Source organism: Sceloporus occidentalis, unplaced genomic scaffold (genome assembly GCF_023333645.1).
Source record: "Sceloporus occidentalis isolate IW3139 unplaced genomic scaffold, rSceOcc1.0.p SCAF_3, whole genome shotgun sequence".
Lineage (NCBI taxonomy): Eukaryota > Metazoa > Chordata > Lepidosauria > Squamata > Phrynosomatidae > Sceloporus > Sceloporus occidentalis.
Window position 1 is genome coordinate 246,679,270 of NW_028316983.1, and position 17,114 is coordinate 246,696,383.

Below are 17,114 nucleotides of genomic sequence, written 5' to 3' on the forward strand. Positions count from 1 at the left end.
AAGACAAGAGGACACGTAGCATTAGTGCCTGTAATTATAATTATGCAGAACTAATGCTGTTTGACATCCCTTTAACTGTCCTGGCTCAGTCCTAGGGAATCCTGGGAACTGTAGTTTATTGCAGCACCAGAGCTCCCTGACAGAGAAGGCTCAAATGTCTCACAAAACTACAGTTCCCAGAATTCCCTACCATTACAGAGCCAGGGCTGTTAACGCGATCTGAGGAGTTTATCACACTGGGGCTGATTTCGGCATTAAAGAGAAATCAAAGCGCATTTACAGTGTCCCGCAAATAAAGCGAAAGTGGTGAGAAATTGCGCAAATGATTATCGCACACAACTGCGCAAATAAAGCGATATCAGAAATGTGTTGTTGCTGTAATCCTGAACCTAAATAGTCACATGTTAATGCTTCTTTGTGACCGCTTTAAGGGCGGGTTTTGTGTGACGTTGTGTGAAATAGTTACGCGTAAATTACGTGGAATCAAAGTGTTACAACTGTGAAAGGTACCTTAGGTCCAAGCCATGCTGCAGAATCCACACACACGCACACACTTTAACTGTCCTGGTTCAGTGCTATGGAATCCTGGGAACTGTAGTTTTAGCACCAGAGCGCTCTGACCAAAGCAGAACAGAGTGGCACTATTTGCTTCCCTCGATCTAGGCACCATACTTCTACTGATGCAGCCTAAAATCACGTTGGTCTTATTAGCTGCCGCATCGCACTGTTGACTCATGTTCAACTTGTGGTCTACTTGGACTCCTAGATCCCTTTCACACATATAAGTCTCCTTAAGCCAGGTGTCCCCCATAATCCTATATCTGTGCATTTCATTTTCCCACCATTTTGTTAGCTTTGGCCCAGCTTTCTAATCTATTCAGGTCATTCTGAATTTTGATCTTGTCCTCTGGGGTGTTAGATGCTCCACCTAGTTTAGTATCATCTGCAAATCTGATAAGCATGCCCTCTATTATTTCTCTATGGATGCTCACACGTGAAGCAGCTTTAACAGCCAAGAGGTTATTCCTGAGCCACCAGCAACCTCTCACATGGAAACCTAGAGATCCAGGGAACCCTGGCTGAGAAACCCTGTGCTATTTTGTGGATTTTAAGAGGCTTACATTTGCGTCAGATGAATAGATCTTGGCTGGCAGATTATTACCTGAGGAAAGTGTGGGTGGGAGATACAATCGCTGGGATCTGAAATGCAGGCAAGACAAACAGGGATCATTGCAGAAACGACAGCCATCAAGATAGACACAAGGAGGGTGTAGTGCCCTTGTGAAATCACAGACCTTCAAAGCATGTAGAGAAAGTGTTCAAAGTACTGGTTCAAGCAGTGTGATAAAGATAGATAGAAGGCTAAAGGTCTCACAAAAGTACAACTCCAAGTATTTCCTAGCACTGAGCCAGGGCAGTTAAACCGGTCTCAAACCGGATGATTTCTGCAGTGTGGATTGGACCTCTGTCTGCTGTAGCAAAACCAAACCAAACAAATAAATGAATCTTGCAGTAATGTAAAGACTCTGAAACTTCTCATGGCCTGTAAATGTCTTTCTTCATCTGATGCCCTGGGATGTTGCTTCATCTGGAACTCTTGCTCCCATTAGATTACATCAAGATACAGGAGAGAAGAGTGCAAGGTTCAAAGGCTTTTATCACACTGCTTGAATCGATACTTTGAACACTTTCTTTGCATGCTTTGAAGATCTGTGATTTCACAAGGAATGGCATTGCAAATTATATCACACCTTCATTGTGTTCCTGCTGGCTGCCATTTCTGCAATGATCCGTGTTTGTTCTTGTGTGCATTTCAGTTCCCAGCGATTGTATCGCCCACCCACACTTTCCTCAGGTCATAATCTACCAGCTAAGATCCATTCATCTGACAAAAAATGATGAAAATGACCTTAATAGAATAGAAAGCTGGACCAAAGCTAACAAAATGAATTTCAACAGAGAGAAATATAAGCTACTACACTTTGACAAGATCTAGGAGTCCTAGTAGACCACAAGCTGAACGTGAGTCAACAGTGTGATGCAGCAGCTACCAAGGTCAATGCGATTCTAGGCTGCATCAACAGAAGTATAGTATAGTGACTAGATCAAGTGAAGTAATAGTGCCATTCTATTCTGCCTTGGTCAGGCCTCACCTGGAATAATGCTGTGTCCAGTTCCGGGCACCACAATTCAAGAAGTATGTTGAGAAACTGGAGTGTGTCCAAAGGCGGGCAATCAAAATGGTGAAGGGTCTGGAACCCAAGTCTTATGAGGAAAGAGGGATCTGGGGATGTCTAGCCTGGAGAAGAGAAGGTTAATAGGTAATATGATAGCCCTGCTTAAGCATTTGAAGGTGTGTCATATTGAGGATGGAGCAAGCTTGATTTCTGCTGCTTCAGAGAACAGGACCTGGAGGAATGGATGCAAGCTCCAGGAAAAGAGATTCCACCTCAACATTAAGAGAAACTTCTTGATAGTCAGGACAGTGGAACACACTCCCTCGGAAAGTGATGGAATCTCCTTCTTTGGAGGTTTCTAAACACAGGCTGGATGGGCATCTTTCAGTGAGAGTACAGTACTTTGATTGTGAGTTCCTGCATGGCAGGGAGTTGGACTGGATGGCCCTTGTGGCCTCTTCCGATTCTATGATTCTATGATTTTTGGAGGTCTTTAAACAGAAGTTGGATGGGCACATTTTGGGAGTGCTTTACTTGTGTATTCATGCATGGCAAGGGGTTGGACTAGGTAGCCCTTGGAGGGTCCCTTCCAGCTTTAAGGTTCTATGAAACTGTTTCTTTGGTTTTACTCCAACAGACCAAAAGTATACAGAAGTTATCACAAAGCATGCAGTGGCAGTTTGGCAACCGTTTGGTGGAAAGTGCGTTCTTTAAAACTGAAGTAACGCACATGGCTTTTTAAAAGGAGTGTCAACTTTCCACAATGACAATTAGCAATCTGATTATGTGACTTTCACTGCGGTTGAAAGGGAGGTCTGTGGGATAAACTCAGACACGATTCCTAGATTTCTGGATGGAACCTGAATCACTGATGGTCTAGAACAGGGGTAGGCAACCTGCGGCCCGCGGGCCGGATGCGGCCCGGCGAGGCCTTGGGACCGGCCCCAGCCCGGTCCTACCGCCGATTGCTGCCAGGGCCTTTGGGGGGCAATTGTCTATAGAAGCCTCAGAAACATGCATTTATCTTAACATTTTTTAAAAAATCAGCAAATTTTTTCACGTGTCCTCCATTTTTTTTAAAAAAAGTGTCTTCCATTTGAAAATTTTGTCCTACATTTGTCCTGGTTTATTTATATATTTAATTTTTTAAAAATTATTTAATTATTTATTTTTTTGCTTCGGTCCCCCAGTTGTCTGAGGGACAGCAACCCGGCCCCCAGCTCAAAAAGGTTGCCTACCCCTGGTCTAGAAGTCCAGCCAGTAACATCTGGGAGACCGCAGAACCTATATATATCCCTTATAGCCCGCCTTCTTCTATGCATTTCATAGCTCTGGAACTCAAGGCTGCTTACAAAGGCCAAAACAATACAGATTGTTTAAAATCACATCACCAGAAACAGGCAAAATGTAAAATATAATCATACTGTCAACAGAATGAAGACCCATGGTGCCTGTTTATTTAAAATATCATTTATTTCTTTGACACTGTGCACTTCTAAAGGTCCCTGGGGCAGCTTACAAAATACCTCTCTAATAAATTTTATATTTCAATAAAAAGTTGAAAAGGACTCAAGGGGCATCCCCAGGTTCTGAATGGCTGTGTTTAAGAGTACTGTATATCTAGCCCATATGGCAAGGTCTTTCCCCTCTGAGGTTCCTTCCCTCCCTAAAATAAAGATATAAAGCCTGCCTTTCTCTTTACTGAGGATTGACAAAGTTTATGAAGGGTGGGATTTAATGTTCCACGTCCGTCCTAAGGGCTGCAGGATTGCCACTTGCCTTTATTCTGGGGCTATAGAGATCCTAAGAAGGCTCCTAGGGCATCTCTATTTCTCTCTCTCCAGATGACAAGACCATCCCCTCCTTTTCATCCCCTCCAGTCGTTTTCCAAAGGCTGGCTGTCATCTTCTGAGCATGTACAAGACGGAGGTGAAGGAGAGGGTCAGGAAGATGCCAAAGGCACTCATGAACCCCAGCCAGTCCACCAGGGTACCTGCCAGGGTGCTAAACACCAATTTGCCCAGCACTTCCAGGGTGGCAAGAAAGCTGTAGTGAGTGGCCTGTGGAGGGAAAGGAGCCAGCATAAGCAGCGCAGTGCAAGGACTCTGAACAGCCGACCCTGGAAAAGGTCACAACCTCATTGTCAAATGTGAAGTCAAAGGCTTTCATGGCCGGCATCCATAGTTTTTTTGTGGGTTTTTTGGGCTATGTGGCCATGTTCTAGAAGAGTTTGTTTCTGATGTTTCGCCAGCTTCTGTAGCTGGTATCTTCAGAGAATTCTCTGAAGATGCCAGCTAGAGATGCTGGCAAAATGTCAGGAAGAAACTCTTCTAGAACATGGCCACATAGCCCGAAAAACCCACAAAAAACCCATTGTCAAAGTTTGGTGGATAGTTGTTGAGGGACAGTCCCAGGGGACCTTTAAGGACCACATACCCCTGCAGTACCCCACATTTGGCAGGGTTTATGGGGCCAGTTTCACAACATTTTTGGCCATTTCAAACCCAGGAGAGGCCTTTTCTCCCCAATAGGAAGTGAACCAAAAGTCATCTTCTGTGTCACTTTGTAATGGAAGAAAGTCATATCCTAGACCTAAAATGGCCCAGGAAGTGTACAAAGGAATGACAAAAGTGTCCCCCCCAAATCTCAGCAAACATTTGGGGGGCAAAAAAGTGCCTGGGGGGTTATACAAATCTTTATGTGGGGCATACCATAGCCAGGATGTATCTGCACAGTAGAAATAATCCAGTTTGACACCACTTTAACTGCAATGGCTCAATGCTATTAAATTCTGGGAATTATTGTTTTGTGAGCTATTTAGACATCTCTGACAAAGAGCACTGGTGCCACAACAAACATTCTCATAATTCCCTAGCATTGAGCCATGCCAGTTAAAGTGTCAAACTGGATTACTTCTGCAATGTGGATGCATCCCCAGTCCTGCTTTAAATGCCAGACCCTGGGGGCGGAAGAGCAGCAATGACCAGAACAAAGCAACATATTTTTGTTCAGGTTGGAGGGAGAACAGAGGCCTGAGCCGTACCTGTATGCTATCCTTCGCCTTTTGAGAGCAACGCATCATCAAGCTGAATGTGACGGTGGTGATCAGCCCTGCGATCAAGTGCTGGACACAGATGCTCAACACAGCGGCCACTGGAAGGAGATAGGGAGAAGGAGAGGATTTAGCTAACTTAGAGCCAGTGGGAGGTCAAGGGGAAGCACCCATTGGGCTTGCAGCAATTGGAGGGAGCTGTAGTTTGAAGGTTCGGAAATTGCAGAGCCACACGAGCAATACTGAGCAGAAATCTAGTGCCAGGTCTTGGTGAACTAGGTTTTTGTTGTCTAGCAAAAAAAAGCAAGCTCAGATAGCATGAGAATCACAAATGCATAGTACTTCTCTAGGACATGAAAGAGGCTTTTGTGCAATCTACCACTTCAGTGACCTCCATTTGTGGCTTTTATTCCCATAATGCATTTCTATGGTCCACGCTGAGCACCATCAGTGAATGAAGACCAATATCCCAGATTTTTAATAGTTGTGCAGAAAAAGCATGAGAAAAGATGCAATTAACAAGAGTAATATATAGGAATCTGTGATTCAGAGTCCTGGTCCATCTAAGGCTATTATCTACACTACAGAATTAAGGCTGTTTGACACCACTTTAAATTGCCATGGCTAAATGCTATGGAATTCTGGGATTTGTAGTTTTGTGAGCTATTTAGCTCTCTCTGTCAAAGAGCTCTAGTGCCACAACAAATTACAAATCCCAGGATTCTATAGTATTGAATCATGGCAGTAAAAGTGTTGTCAAACAGCATTATTACTGCAGTGACAATGAAACCCTAAAGCTGCCCTTATACAGGTTGACTCTCCCTTATCCAAAGTGCTTGGGACCAGAAGTGTTTTGGATTTTGAATTTTTGGGGATTTTGCAATACTGTACCTGTATTTGCATATATGTACATAATGAGATATCCTGGAGATGGGACCCAGATCTAAACACAAAATTATTTTATGTTTCGCATGCACCTTAAACACATAGCCTGAAAGTAATTTTATACACAATATTTTAAATTATTTTTGTGCAAGAAACAAAGATTGTGTATAATGAACTATCAGAAAGCAAAGGTGTAATTATTTCAGTCATCCATGGAAAACAATATGGTTTTTGGAGTATTTCAGATTTTGGAATTCTGGTTAAGGGAAGCTCAACCTGTACTGAATCAACCTAGTCTAGCGATGTAGGCCAGTAATGTCAGCTTTGACTGACAGCTTTTGCTTTCCAGTTTCAGACAGGATTCCTTTCTAGTTCTACCTGAAGATGCCAGGGACTGAACCTGGGGCCTTCTGCATAGCCACATGGGAAGCTGTTTGATACGGTCCCAGTACTGCCAACTCTGACTGGCAGCTATGGCTCATCAGTGAGTTCAGGCAGGAATCTTTTCCTAGACCTTTCTGGAGTTGTCTGGTGGGCTCCCATCCCAGGACTAACCAGGCCTGACCTTGCTGAGTTTTCAAAGTCAGAGGAGATCAAGTGTGTTCAAAACATGCCAGTAACAGCATTTCTTTTGCTACACTATTGTGGGAACAGAAGGCCTCTTCCTCCTGTGTCTTTATTCTAGAACAAGTTCTTACCCTGCATTCTGCAAACATACAGACATCCAGGTCATCCTAAGTGGTAGAATTTGAGACTTCTGGAAGCCAGGCTGTGTATTTTGTCTGGATGCAACTCAAACCAAGTCCCAAGGAGCATGGTATGAAAGATGACCATGTGGAGGCCAAGCAACTCACCTTCGAAGAAAGTCACTTTGTCTTGATAGAAGGCCACCAGGAGTGTCTGGATGGTCAGGCTGCAGAAACGGACTATGAGCAGGGTCTTCAGCAGAGGCAAGGGACTCCTGGGAAGAATAAGCCACCAAGGGAAGTCAGCAGAGAAGGTAGATCAGGTTAACAGAAATACAACCAAAGACACCTTTGAGGATAAAGGGCTGTTTCATTTGAGTAGAGGGCAGAGGACTGAGAGGCAAATGAAGAAGTTGGGCTTGCTTTAAGGGAAAGTCCAGCTTCTTGAGAGTCCATGTGGTGTAATGGCTTGAGTGATGGACTAGGATTTTGGGAAACCAGGGTTCAAATCTCCACTTGGCCATGGAGATTCACTGGGTACCCTCTGGCAAATCACAGTCTTTGAACCTAAAAGGAAGGTAATGGCAAACCTCTTCTGAACAAATTTTGTTGAGAAAACTCTAGAGAAAACTCTAGGACAAGGAATGTGGTATAGATCCAGGTCTGAACGCTGGATTCCAGGAGACCAGGGTTCAAATCCCCATTCAGCCATAGAAACCTACTTGGTGACCCACTTGGTGACTCTAGGCAAATCACACTCTCTTAGCCTCAGAGGAAGGCAAAGCCACACCCTCTGAAAAAAGCTGAAGTCCAAAATCCCTTAAAGAGCACAGTTTGAGGACCATTGCTGTAGAGCAACTGTTGGTGGCAAGAGGGCCACATTAGGAACTCAGGAAACCTTGAAAAGCTGCATAGACACACACTACACCCCTCCCCAGTGAAAAATTTAGAATTATGCTTTGTCCCCAAATACTCTCCACGGAGTGAGAGGGCATGTTCACAATATTTTTGCTCCCCTGCCCAGACCATTTTAAGTTCAGAAGAGGGCTTTTGTACAACAGGAAAAGGAAGTCATTTTGGGGCTTCTCCTGACCCTAAAATGACCCAGGGCAGCTAAAAAATTGATTAAAATCTCCCCTTGTCCCTAGAAGACATGGAATGGTGTAGAAATTTGGAGAGCTGCATGTGACCCCTGGCTACATTTTGTCCGTTCCTTCCATGAGGGGTGACATTACCTTCGTCTAGAGATGAGATGGCCCCCCAGAGAGGAACCTGCAATGGAGAAGGCCATGGCCACAATCCCGTTCCAGAAGCCAAGCTCCTGCGGAGAGAAGTGCCGCTCCAGAAGGAAGAGGGGGAACATGGAAATGGAGCCTTGTTCACCTGCAAAGAAAAAAAAGAGATTCAGTTCAGTTCTGCAATATGGCCAAGAGGGCAAAAGGTATGAAGGAGGAAGAACACACAGGCTACAGGAGGGTGCAGCAGGTTGCTTTTGCCTGGGAAGACTGAGCTTCCACCCCTTCTCTTCCTCTTCCCTCAGCTGAGTTAGTTGAGTACAAACTCCTTTTGCACTTTGAACACAGTTTGCAGCAAATGAACGAAGCTGAAGGGGAAAGTGGGAGGAGGAGAGAGAAATTGGGCCATTTTAAAAGCAGCTGAAACAGTGGGATAGCAGAGGACTAAGCAAGACTGCTGGAGGGTATGCCAAGGTTCCCACCATTTGTTGTTAACCGCCCTTGAGTTGATCTCGACTCATGGTGACCCTGTGGATGAGACATCTCCAAGACATACAATCCTCCACTGCTCTGCTCAGGTCCTGCAGATTCAAGCCTATGTCCTTCCTGACCGGGTCTAACCATCTGGTATGCGGTCTGCTGCCTTCTATCTTTCTTAGCATTATTGCCTTTTCCAATGATTCATGCCTAGTCATGATGGGACCAAAGTACGACAGCCTCAGTTCAATCATCTTGGCTTCCAAGGAGCCTTTAGGCTTGATCTGTCCAAGGATCCATTTGTTTGTCTTTTTGGCTATCCACAGTATTCCCAGCACTTTTCTCCAGCACCACATGGTACTAAATATTTATGTAGGTATTTATTTATATCCTGCTTTCCCCCCATATTATGGATCCCAAGGCAGCTTATGTCAATTGATTTAGAATGGGGTAGGGGAAATGTGGTACATGGCCTCCAAGACTCTTAATGGTGCTCTCAGGACCCCCCTCGCTCCCATGTAAGTAATACTTATTATTATTATTATTAACCTTTATTTATGAAGCACTGTAAATTTACACAGCGCTGTACATACAATCTTTTTAGTTAGATGGTTCCCTGCCCTCGGGTTTACAATCTAAAAAGACATGACACAGAAGGAGAAGGGATTTGGGGTCTTTTACAGCCCCAATATGGAAATGGGTTTCAAGCACTAACAATATAGGATTTCCATGCATAAAAATGGAAGTTTGAGAACCTTACTTTCCAGGGACCAGCACCAGTTCACAAAGCTACCTCCTGGAGTAGCACCACTTTGAGAAATAATGTAGCAAACAGTGCAGCTTGTTGTTGTCGTGTTGCCTTCAATCCATTTCTGACTTATGGCAACACTAAGACTAGTCCACCATGAGATTTTCTTGGCAAGGTTTGTTCAGAGGGATTTGCCTTTGCCTCCCTCTGAAGCTGAGAGAGTGTGGCATCACTTTAACTACCATTGCTCTGTCTTCCAGTATCCTGGGATTTGTATTCTAGAGAAGCACCAGAGTTCTCTGACACACCAGGCTGAATAACTCACCAAACCAGAAATCCCAGGATTCTATAGGATTGTGTTATGACAGTCACAGTGGTGTCAAATTGCTTTATTTCTGCAGTGTGGATACATTCTTGGTTATCTGAGGTATATATGAATCCCAAATTAATACAGTTGGCTCTCCATATTGGTGGATTTGACTCCTGCGGATTTAATTAATATGTTCTCTCTAGAAATCTCTAGGCCCTTCAGCACAGTCTATGGCCAACTTTTACCAGACGTTTCACTGGAAGACTTCTCTAGGCATTTGTAGGTTCCTCAGCACAAATTTACTGTCAACGTTTGGTGGACTGTAAAGACTGTAAAGGATGATAAAGAGATTCTAGAGAGGTGTGCTCTCACTTTTTTTTAAAAAAAATGTTTTCTTATTTGTGGTTTTTCCACTTTCGCAGGGGTCCTGTATCCCTAACCCCCAATGAATGTGCAGGGCTCCTTGTAATTGTGCCACGGACTCACCCAGCTTGTAAATGAAGACAAAACAAGCAGTCCAACGAGTGTCTGGAACATGGAAAAGCTCTCGAAGGATGCTCCAGGGGTTCACCGTGCCAACTCTGATGAAGCTGTCCACAGATGGACGCCCGTGTCTTAACTTCAGGTCAGAAATCGAGGTGAGTATGATGGCCAAGGTGAAGACGACAGCCAGGTATACAAAGATGGCACTCCAGCCCAGGTGATAGAGGAAAGCCACCAGGCCACCTCCTGCCATTACAGAGCCCAGCTTGTAGGCCACGACCTGGATGGTGTTGCCGTAGCCAATCTCCTCGAAGTCCAAGAACTGGATGGCCACCCCGTCCACCGCTATGTCCTGAATGGAGGCACAGAAGTTCATGAAGAGGAAGATAAGGGCCACGGGGAGGAAGTTGACCTCTGGTGTCATTAGAGAGCAAGCCAGGCAGGCCAGAACCAAACCCCACATGGTGAGCAACAGCCAGGTCTTCTTGGCAAAATAATGGTCCACCAAAGGTGCCCACATCACCTTGAACATCCAAGGTGCATAAAGGACCTTTGTCAGGCTAATCTTGGTGAAGGAGAGGCCCACCATTCGGAAGTAGATGGGCAGCAGTCCAGACTGCAGACCGTAGGGTATTCCCTGGACAAAGTACAGCATTCCAAGGATGCCATACTTGAGCTTCATTCTTCGGCCACTGGTCGCCAGCCTGCAAGGAAGAGAAAGGAAGATGGGCAGTTTTAAAGGGACAAGTAGAATGGCAAAACTATGGAGAAGGAAGGCTTAGGTCTAATCTATGCTGCAGAAATAATGCAGTTTGGCACTGCTTTAACTGCCATGGATTCCTACCATGGAATCCTGAGAGTTGCAATTTGATGAAGGACCTAGGCTGCATCTGTGCCGCAGAAATAATGTAGTTTGACGCTGCTTTGTCATGGCTTCACCCTATGGAATCTTGGGAATTTGGAATCCTGTAGTTTGTTGTGGCACCAGAGCTCTGACAAAGAAGGCTAAATATTTCACAAAACTACAAACCCCAGAATTCCATAGCATTAAGCCATGGTAGTTAAAGCAATGTCAAACTGCATTATTTCTGCAGTGCAGATTAGTCCTTTGTCCTTTCAAATTGTTATGTGCCTTCAAGTCGATTCTGACTTATGGAGACCCTATCACAGGGTTTTCTTAGCAGGTTTAATTCAGAGGAGGTTGCCACCATTGCATTCCCTTGAGGCTGAGAGAGTGTGATTGGCTGAGGTCACAGAGGGTTTCCATGGCTGAGTGGGGATTTGAAGCCTGTCTCCCAGAGTCCTAGCCCGACACTCAAATCACTATGCCATGCATAGTCCTTACCATGGCTGCCTTAATTACCTGCATTTTTCTGTTCAAAACCATTTTCAAACCCTTTCAGAAGCTCAAAGGCTGTTAGGATCCAATTTTCAATGCAGAATTAAAAATGACAGAATCCAGTCCCCAAAAATATGTGATAATTCCCTTCCACTCTGCGTCTGCTGTGTTTAATCTGTATCTGTCATCCTAATCTGTAACACCATACTGGTCCTTGATTTCTTGTCAACATTTGTCTGAATTCAAAACAGCATTAAAGACCGTCCCAGAAGGCTTACCCAGATGATTTTTAAATTGTGGATTTCAAAAGATGAACTTTAAATGTGGATTGCTTTAATATGTATATATCTTGCCCTTTTAAATTGTATCCATGCCATTTTTAATTGATTTGCATTTTAATTAACATCAGAAATCAATGTAATTGATTTAACTGTTATGCTGTGTCTGTTAATCGTTGTTCCCTGCCTTGATCCATGGGGAGAGCCAGGTAAGAAATAATAATAATAATAATAATAATGATGATAATTCACATGGGGTTTCCCATTGTGTTCTTCTGAGGCTCAGAGAGTGTGACTTGCCCAAGAGCTCTCTCATGGAGAAGGCTAAATATCTCACAAAACTACACATCCCACAATTTATCATTTTGAACTGCATTAATTCTGCAGTGTGGATGCAGCCCTAGTCTTTGCTTAGCGGCCTTAAGGCAGTTGACCAAAGAAAACAAAACATTTAAAAGTTAAAGCAAAACCAGAGAAATATTCCATAATTACCAGTCTCTTTCCTTTTTAAACTGATGCGGTAGTTACTCTTCAGCACTCCATCCTTGGGGCATGTCCTGGAAGAGGAAAATCAAGGGGAAACGGATGGAAATGTCGCACCCATTGTACCAAAATGAAGGCGACGTTAGCCTTGGGAGCCGCAGTATCACCGTCTGTGGAATACAATGTTTTATTTTATCATGCTACATGAACATCCTTTCTAGTTTGCAGACATCAGAAACATACCATCAGTTAATAAAAAAGACTCCGCATTCAAAGTGGACTTTTGCTTTACCTCTTAATTTGTATTTCCCATCAGGAAACATAGGGGAATACTTGCCCATAGAGAACAATTGGGGAATACAGTGGACTCTTGTTATCCGCTGGGGTTTGGTTCAAAGATCCCCCGTGGATAACAAAATCCTTGGATGCTCAAGTCCCATTAAATATAATGACATCGCAAATAGTGTCCCTTATAAAAATGGAAAATCAAGGTTTGATATTTGAAATTTATACTCTTTAAAACATTTTCAAACTGTGGATGCTTGAATCCGTGTATAAGAAGGGCAGACTGTCCTTGCCCATAGGGAATCATTGCAGAGTATTTGCCCATAGGGAATCATTGGGGAACACTTACCCATAAGGAAACATAGGGGAATAGGATATTTGCCAATAGAGAATAATTGGGGGATGCTTGCCATAGGGAAACATAGGGCAAATATTCACTGCTTCCCTAGGCACAAGTGTTCTCCTATACTTCCCTATGGGCGAGTACTCCCCAGTGTTTCCCTCTGGGCAACTGCTGTCAGCCATGTGTTCTAGTTCATCCTAGACCTGCAGCTGAGCCTCATCCTCAATGCTTGGGGCAATGCTCACTCTGGAGGACTGCAACTCCCATAATCCCCACAGCCACCAGAGGGCAGCACTGGCCTTGGGATTCTGGGGGCTGTAGTCCATTATAATACCCTCCCTTCTCAGCTTGTGCTGATTTGGCCCTCGGGGGGGGGGCTAAGGGGATTCTGGGAGTTGTAGTCAAAAACAACCCCCTCCAGTGCCCACTCACTCTGTGTATGTGTGGTCACATGACTTCAACCTCCCCCTCCCCGCCGTTGCCATGGCAGCCTCGACTCACAGCGCCCTCCAGCCGCAGGGGGGCGCCCCAGAGACAGCGCATGAAACCTCTTCCATCTACCGCAGAGGAAGGAAACGGAAGTGCCTTGAGACGAGGAAAGGAACGGAAACAGGACCATCACCATCGTGTCCATCCGGGTCCTTCGCCTCAACTTCCGGGAACGAGTTCAATCCTCCTTTTTTAAACCGGAAGTGGCGCTCAACTTGCCTCAGGAAGCCTTTTCTCTGGCGCCTTGGAAATGGAAAATATTCCCTCACACACAGAAAGCCGAGACTTCCCTCTTGGGTCGAGGGTTTGGAAATGCCGGCGCTCCCTCCCTTACCTCTCTATGGTAAAAGCCCAGGCTCTCTGGCATTACATCTCTATGTTGCCCCATAACTCTGTGGGGGAGATCCCGGCGCTCTGCCCCTTGCCTCTCTGGTAAAATCCTCGACGCTCTGCCCCTTGCCTCTCTATGGTAGGTGTCGACACTCTGCCCCTTGCCTCTCTGTGGTAAAAGCCCCGACGCTCTTTCCCTTGCCTCTCTATAGTCGGTGTCGACGCTCTGTCCCTACTATCTCTATGCTAAAAGCCCCGACGCTCTGCCCCTTGCCTCTCTGTGGTAAAAGCCCCGACCATCTGCCTCTTTGTGATGTGGCGACGCTCTGTCACGTGCCTCTGGTAAAATCCTCGACGCTCTGCCCCTTGCCTCTCTATGGTGGAGTTTGCTTTGGCCATTCGAGCGGCAAGAGTTCCAGTTTTATTCCGTCAGCACACATTAAAGGGGGGGGGGGGGGAAGCAACTCGAGGCATCAGTTCGAAACCATTATGTGAGAACGAAGCCGAATGGTTGGGCCGCTCTGTCCCCCTCTCTATGACCCCGGCCTGTGCGCTTGGCAGCCGGAAGTGCCGCCATAGTCGCGGTAGCGGCCTCTCTAGGCAGTAGCAGGTGCTACTCTATGGCAATGAGGCGCCCAATGCTGTCTTGCCTTCTTCTTCCCAACAGAGAAAAGGAGCCCCCAAACCCTCAGGGCAATGGAGATCTCAAGAAGCATTTCGGCATATATAGGGTTTGTGGGCTCTTTGCATTTTGCTGTTTTAAACCACCCAGGGTTTATTCCTGGGTTTGGTGCTATAAACCATCCTGGGCATAAAATACTGTTTGAAAACACTGAAATTCAGGACCCTGCCAACAACTATCAGGCCAGAAGCCACAGGGAAGCAAGCCACTGGAATCCACAAACACCTGGACAACCTCAACAGGAAAGAAGAAACCCTGGAAGTGAACAAAGTTTGGCTGCCAGTCACAAAAAACACCAAAATTGAGACCCAGCAAAATGCAAATGAAAACCACTCAGGATCAGGGTTTTCCCTGCAGACAATGAGCCCATACAGACAGGCCAAAATAAAGCTGCTTTGGGTCACTTTGGAAGTATGCTGTTTAAATGATGCATGCGTCCTAAGAGGCCAGAAGCTGTGCCAAGGCCATGCTCCAGTCCTAAGGACTAGAGCACAGCTTTGGCACAGCTTCTGGCCTCTTAAGATGCATGTTTCATTTAAACAACATACCTCCAAAGTGACCCAAAGCAGCTTTATTTTGGCCTGTCTGTATGGGCCCAATGACTCTCTAATTAAACAGACACAAATGCTCTGCATATTCTCCCTCCCTCAGGCCTTGCCTTTCAGCAACAGAACAGTACACAGATTAACATGGAAATCACTCATGCCAACCTAGAGTCACACAGCACACACACACACATATACCCCACTCTTTTCATGCCAGCATTCTCTGAAGATGCCAGCCATAGATGCTGGTGAAATGTCAGGAATAAACTCTTCTAGAACATGTTTCCACATAGCCTGAAAAACCCACAAGAAACTATGGATGCTGGCCATGAGAGCCTTTGACTTCACAAAGGATTTCAGCGCTTGGGTTTTTTGTTGTTAACTGCCATTGAGTCGATCCCGATTCATGGCCATCCTGCGGATGAGACGCCTCAAAAAACCCCAACCTTCACTGCTCTTAGTTCCTCTGAAGTCATCCATCTAGCAGCCTTCCTCTCTTTCTGCCTCTGAGGGGCACAGAAGGAAAAAGCAATACTGTCTGTGTAGCGAGAAGACCATAGCAGGGCAAAGGGTTGTGGGTAGAGTCCCAGTTGAAAGAACAAACACAATTGTGCTACCAGATTGTCCTTCCTTGCTTATGGAAATATAGCCCTTGCGTAACTAGATAGCAATATGAAAACAGTATGTGTACAAAAACTTTTGTTAGATAGACACCTTTGAGACTAATTGGTATGACTAACTCATATAATAAATAAAATAAAACTTTTATTTATATCCCGCTCTTCTGTAGCAAGAAAATCAGTGGCTAATGGTTTTCTCAGCAAGATTTGTTCAGGAGTTTGCCACCATTGCCTTCCACACAAGAGAGTGACTTACTCAAGGTCAGGAAAAGAGGAGGATGCATTACAGGCAGGGAGACTCAACCTAGGAAGCCATGTCTATCCTGAGTTTGCAAGATCTGTTAAAAGCAGGAGCTTTAGGTGGTCTTTTATTTATAGGTTGCCTTAAGTGAAAAGCCAATGTGATGGCAAATAAGAACAAATAATTATATTCACCCTCTCTCCTTACACAAAGATGCACAATTATCCACCCATTTTCTGTTGAAACAACCGAGAAAAGCAACTATCATTGCATTTTAAACTTTATGTATTTATTAATTACAGGAAGGATATTTTGGATCAGTTGAAACATCAGTGCTAGAGTAGATTGCTTGACAGTAATTTCTAGTTAAATGGTATCAACGTTGTGCAAATATCCCTTGGTGTACTTGGATACTGAAATGCATGTACAGAGGTGAAGATGCCAGCTTTGAGCATGGCAACAAGCAGACATTTAAAAGTTGCTGACAGCAATATTCAGACTTGTGCCATCAGTTGTCTTACAGAAGAAGATCCATCTTCACCCTCATGCTTACAGATGTCAGTTCTCCATACCAAGCCTCCCTCCGCTCTGTCACCAGTGCTAGTCATTCGGGAACACTCTTCATGAAGAGAAAAATACGTAGAACTCTACATTGTAAATAAAAGTAATAAAATCCCTCTAAATGGAAGAATGGCTCATAACTTCTGTCTTCCAGTTTTAAAAAAGAGGCGTTGACCAGGCAAATTTAAAACAAAAACCTGAACATAAAAAATTATTATTAAACAATAAGGTGAAGAGTCCAGAGATAAAAGCAAGCCTTTTCCTCTCTTGCCTGGACTGATGCTTTCTGCCTGCCATAAAAGTTCCAAGAGACGTCGAGAGAGTAGTAGCTGCTATTATAGCCAGTAAAACCTTTTGCAGAGACTTGACTGCCATGCGATCAGTTCCATCCTCCAGCCTGAGGACCCTATGCACAGCCTTTTGGGAAGCCTGCAGCTTTCACTGTGGAAGCTCATCTTCTGAGATGTCCATGCAGACTCCACTCACTGCCAGCGGATGATCTCTTCTGTGGCCAAGCGCATAATCCTGTTGAAGTCAAAATGGATGTACTTCCTCCAGAAACGCCGGTCTCTGCCATAAATCTGAGCCGGAAAGCAGGGACTCCCTGTCCAGAGACAGAAATCCCAGTCAAGTCTCGTTACTTGTCAATTAAAACAGTTAAGAATCCAAATGTCAGCTCTGTGATGTTCCCGACACTAAGTGCAACTTTGGCTTAAAAGGCCAGGAGAACATATTTCTTTGCATACAGGTTGAGTCTCCCTTATCCAGAAATCCAAAATACGGTACTCCAAAACCAGAACTTTTTTCATACACAAATCACAAAATTATGCACTTTGTGGTATAAAATTACCTTCATGTGTATGTG

The 17,114-nt window shown here is 44.7% G+C and overlaps 2 protein-coding genes across 12 annotated transcripts in view; both read right to left on the bottom strand.

The window, feature by feature from the left end:
- Nucleotides 1–3,652: 3,652 nt before the first annotated feature.
- Nucleotides 3,653–13,811, bottom strand: LOC149317730 (solute carrier family 33 member 2-like). 8 transcript variants are annotated; one of them, XM_089518103.1, is made up of 8 exons: nucleotides 13,283–13,583; nucleotides 12,163–12,323; nucleotides 10,640–10,757; nucleotides 10,057–10,405; nucleotides 8,036–8,183; nucleotides 6,969–7,075; nucleotides 5,221–5,330; nucleotides 3,653–4,237 (listed from the first exon to the last, which is right to left on the bottom strand). In XM_089518103.1, exons 3-8 carry the CDS (start codon nucleotides 10,733–10,735, stop codon nucleotides 4,079–4,081), a joined length of 969 nt encoding a protein of 322 aa, XP_089374229.1. In that variant the 5' UTR covers nucleotides 10,736–10,757; nucleotides 12,163–12,323; nucleotides 13,283–13,583; the 3' UTR covers nucleotides 3,653–4,078. The 8 variants fall into 8 exon arrangements, with proteins under 8 accessions (XP_089374229.1, XP_089374226.1, XP_089374222.1 ...); XM_089518100.1 differs by lacking the exon at nucleotides 13,283–13,583 and adding an exon at nucleotides 13,605–13,811 and having other exon boundaries at nucleotides 10,057–10,757; nucleotides 12,163–12,227; XM_089518096.1 differs by lacking the exon at nucleotides 13,283–13,583 and adding an exon at nucleotides 13,605–13,811 and having other exon boundaries at nucleotides 10,057–10,757.
- Nucleotides 13,812–15,979: 2,168 nt separating this feature from the next.
- Nucleotides 15,980–17,114, bottom strand: part of LOC149317731 (ATP-dependent DNA helicase Q4-like) — a 50,428-nt gene continuing 49,293 nt past the window's right edge. For all 4 annotated transcript variants that reach the window (XM_089518105.1, XM_089518109.1, XM_089518108.1 and 1 more), the window contains one exon: nucleotides 15,980–16,853. In XM_089518105.1, the coding sequence (XP_089374231.1) occupies nucleotides 16,732–16,853 (122 nt within the window). In that variant the 3' untranslated portion in view covers nucleotides 15,980–16,731. The remainder of the gene's footprint in view (nucleotides 16,854–17,114) is intronic.

Bases quoted from the DNA above. Each gene is read 5' to 3' on its own strand.
- LOC149317730 (XM_089518100.1), bottom strand. From the start codon at position 10,735: ATGAAGCTCAAGTATGGCATCCTTGGAATGCTGTACTTTGTCCAGGGA. The intron at 7,076-8,035 runs GTAATGTCACCC...TATTCTTCCCAG, and splicing joins CATCTCATCTCTAGACGAAG to GAGTCCCTTGCCTCTGCTGA. The intron at 4,238-5,220 runs GTACGGCTCAGG...TTCCCTCCACAG, and splicing joins AGGCGAAGGATAGCATACAG to GCCACTCACTACAGCTTTCT.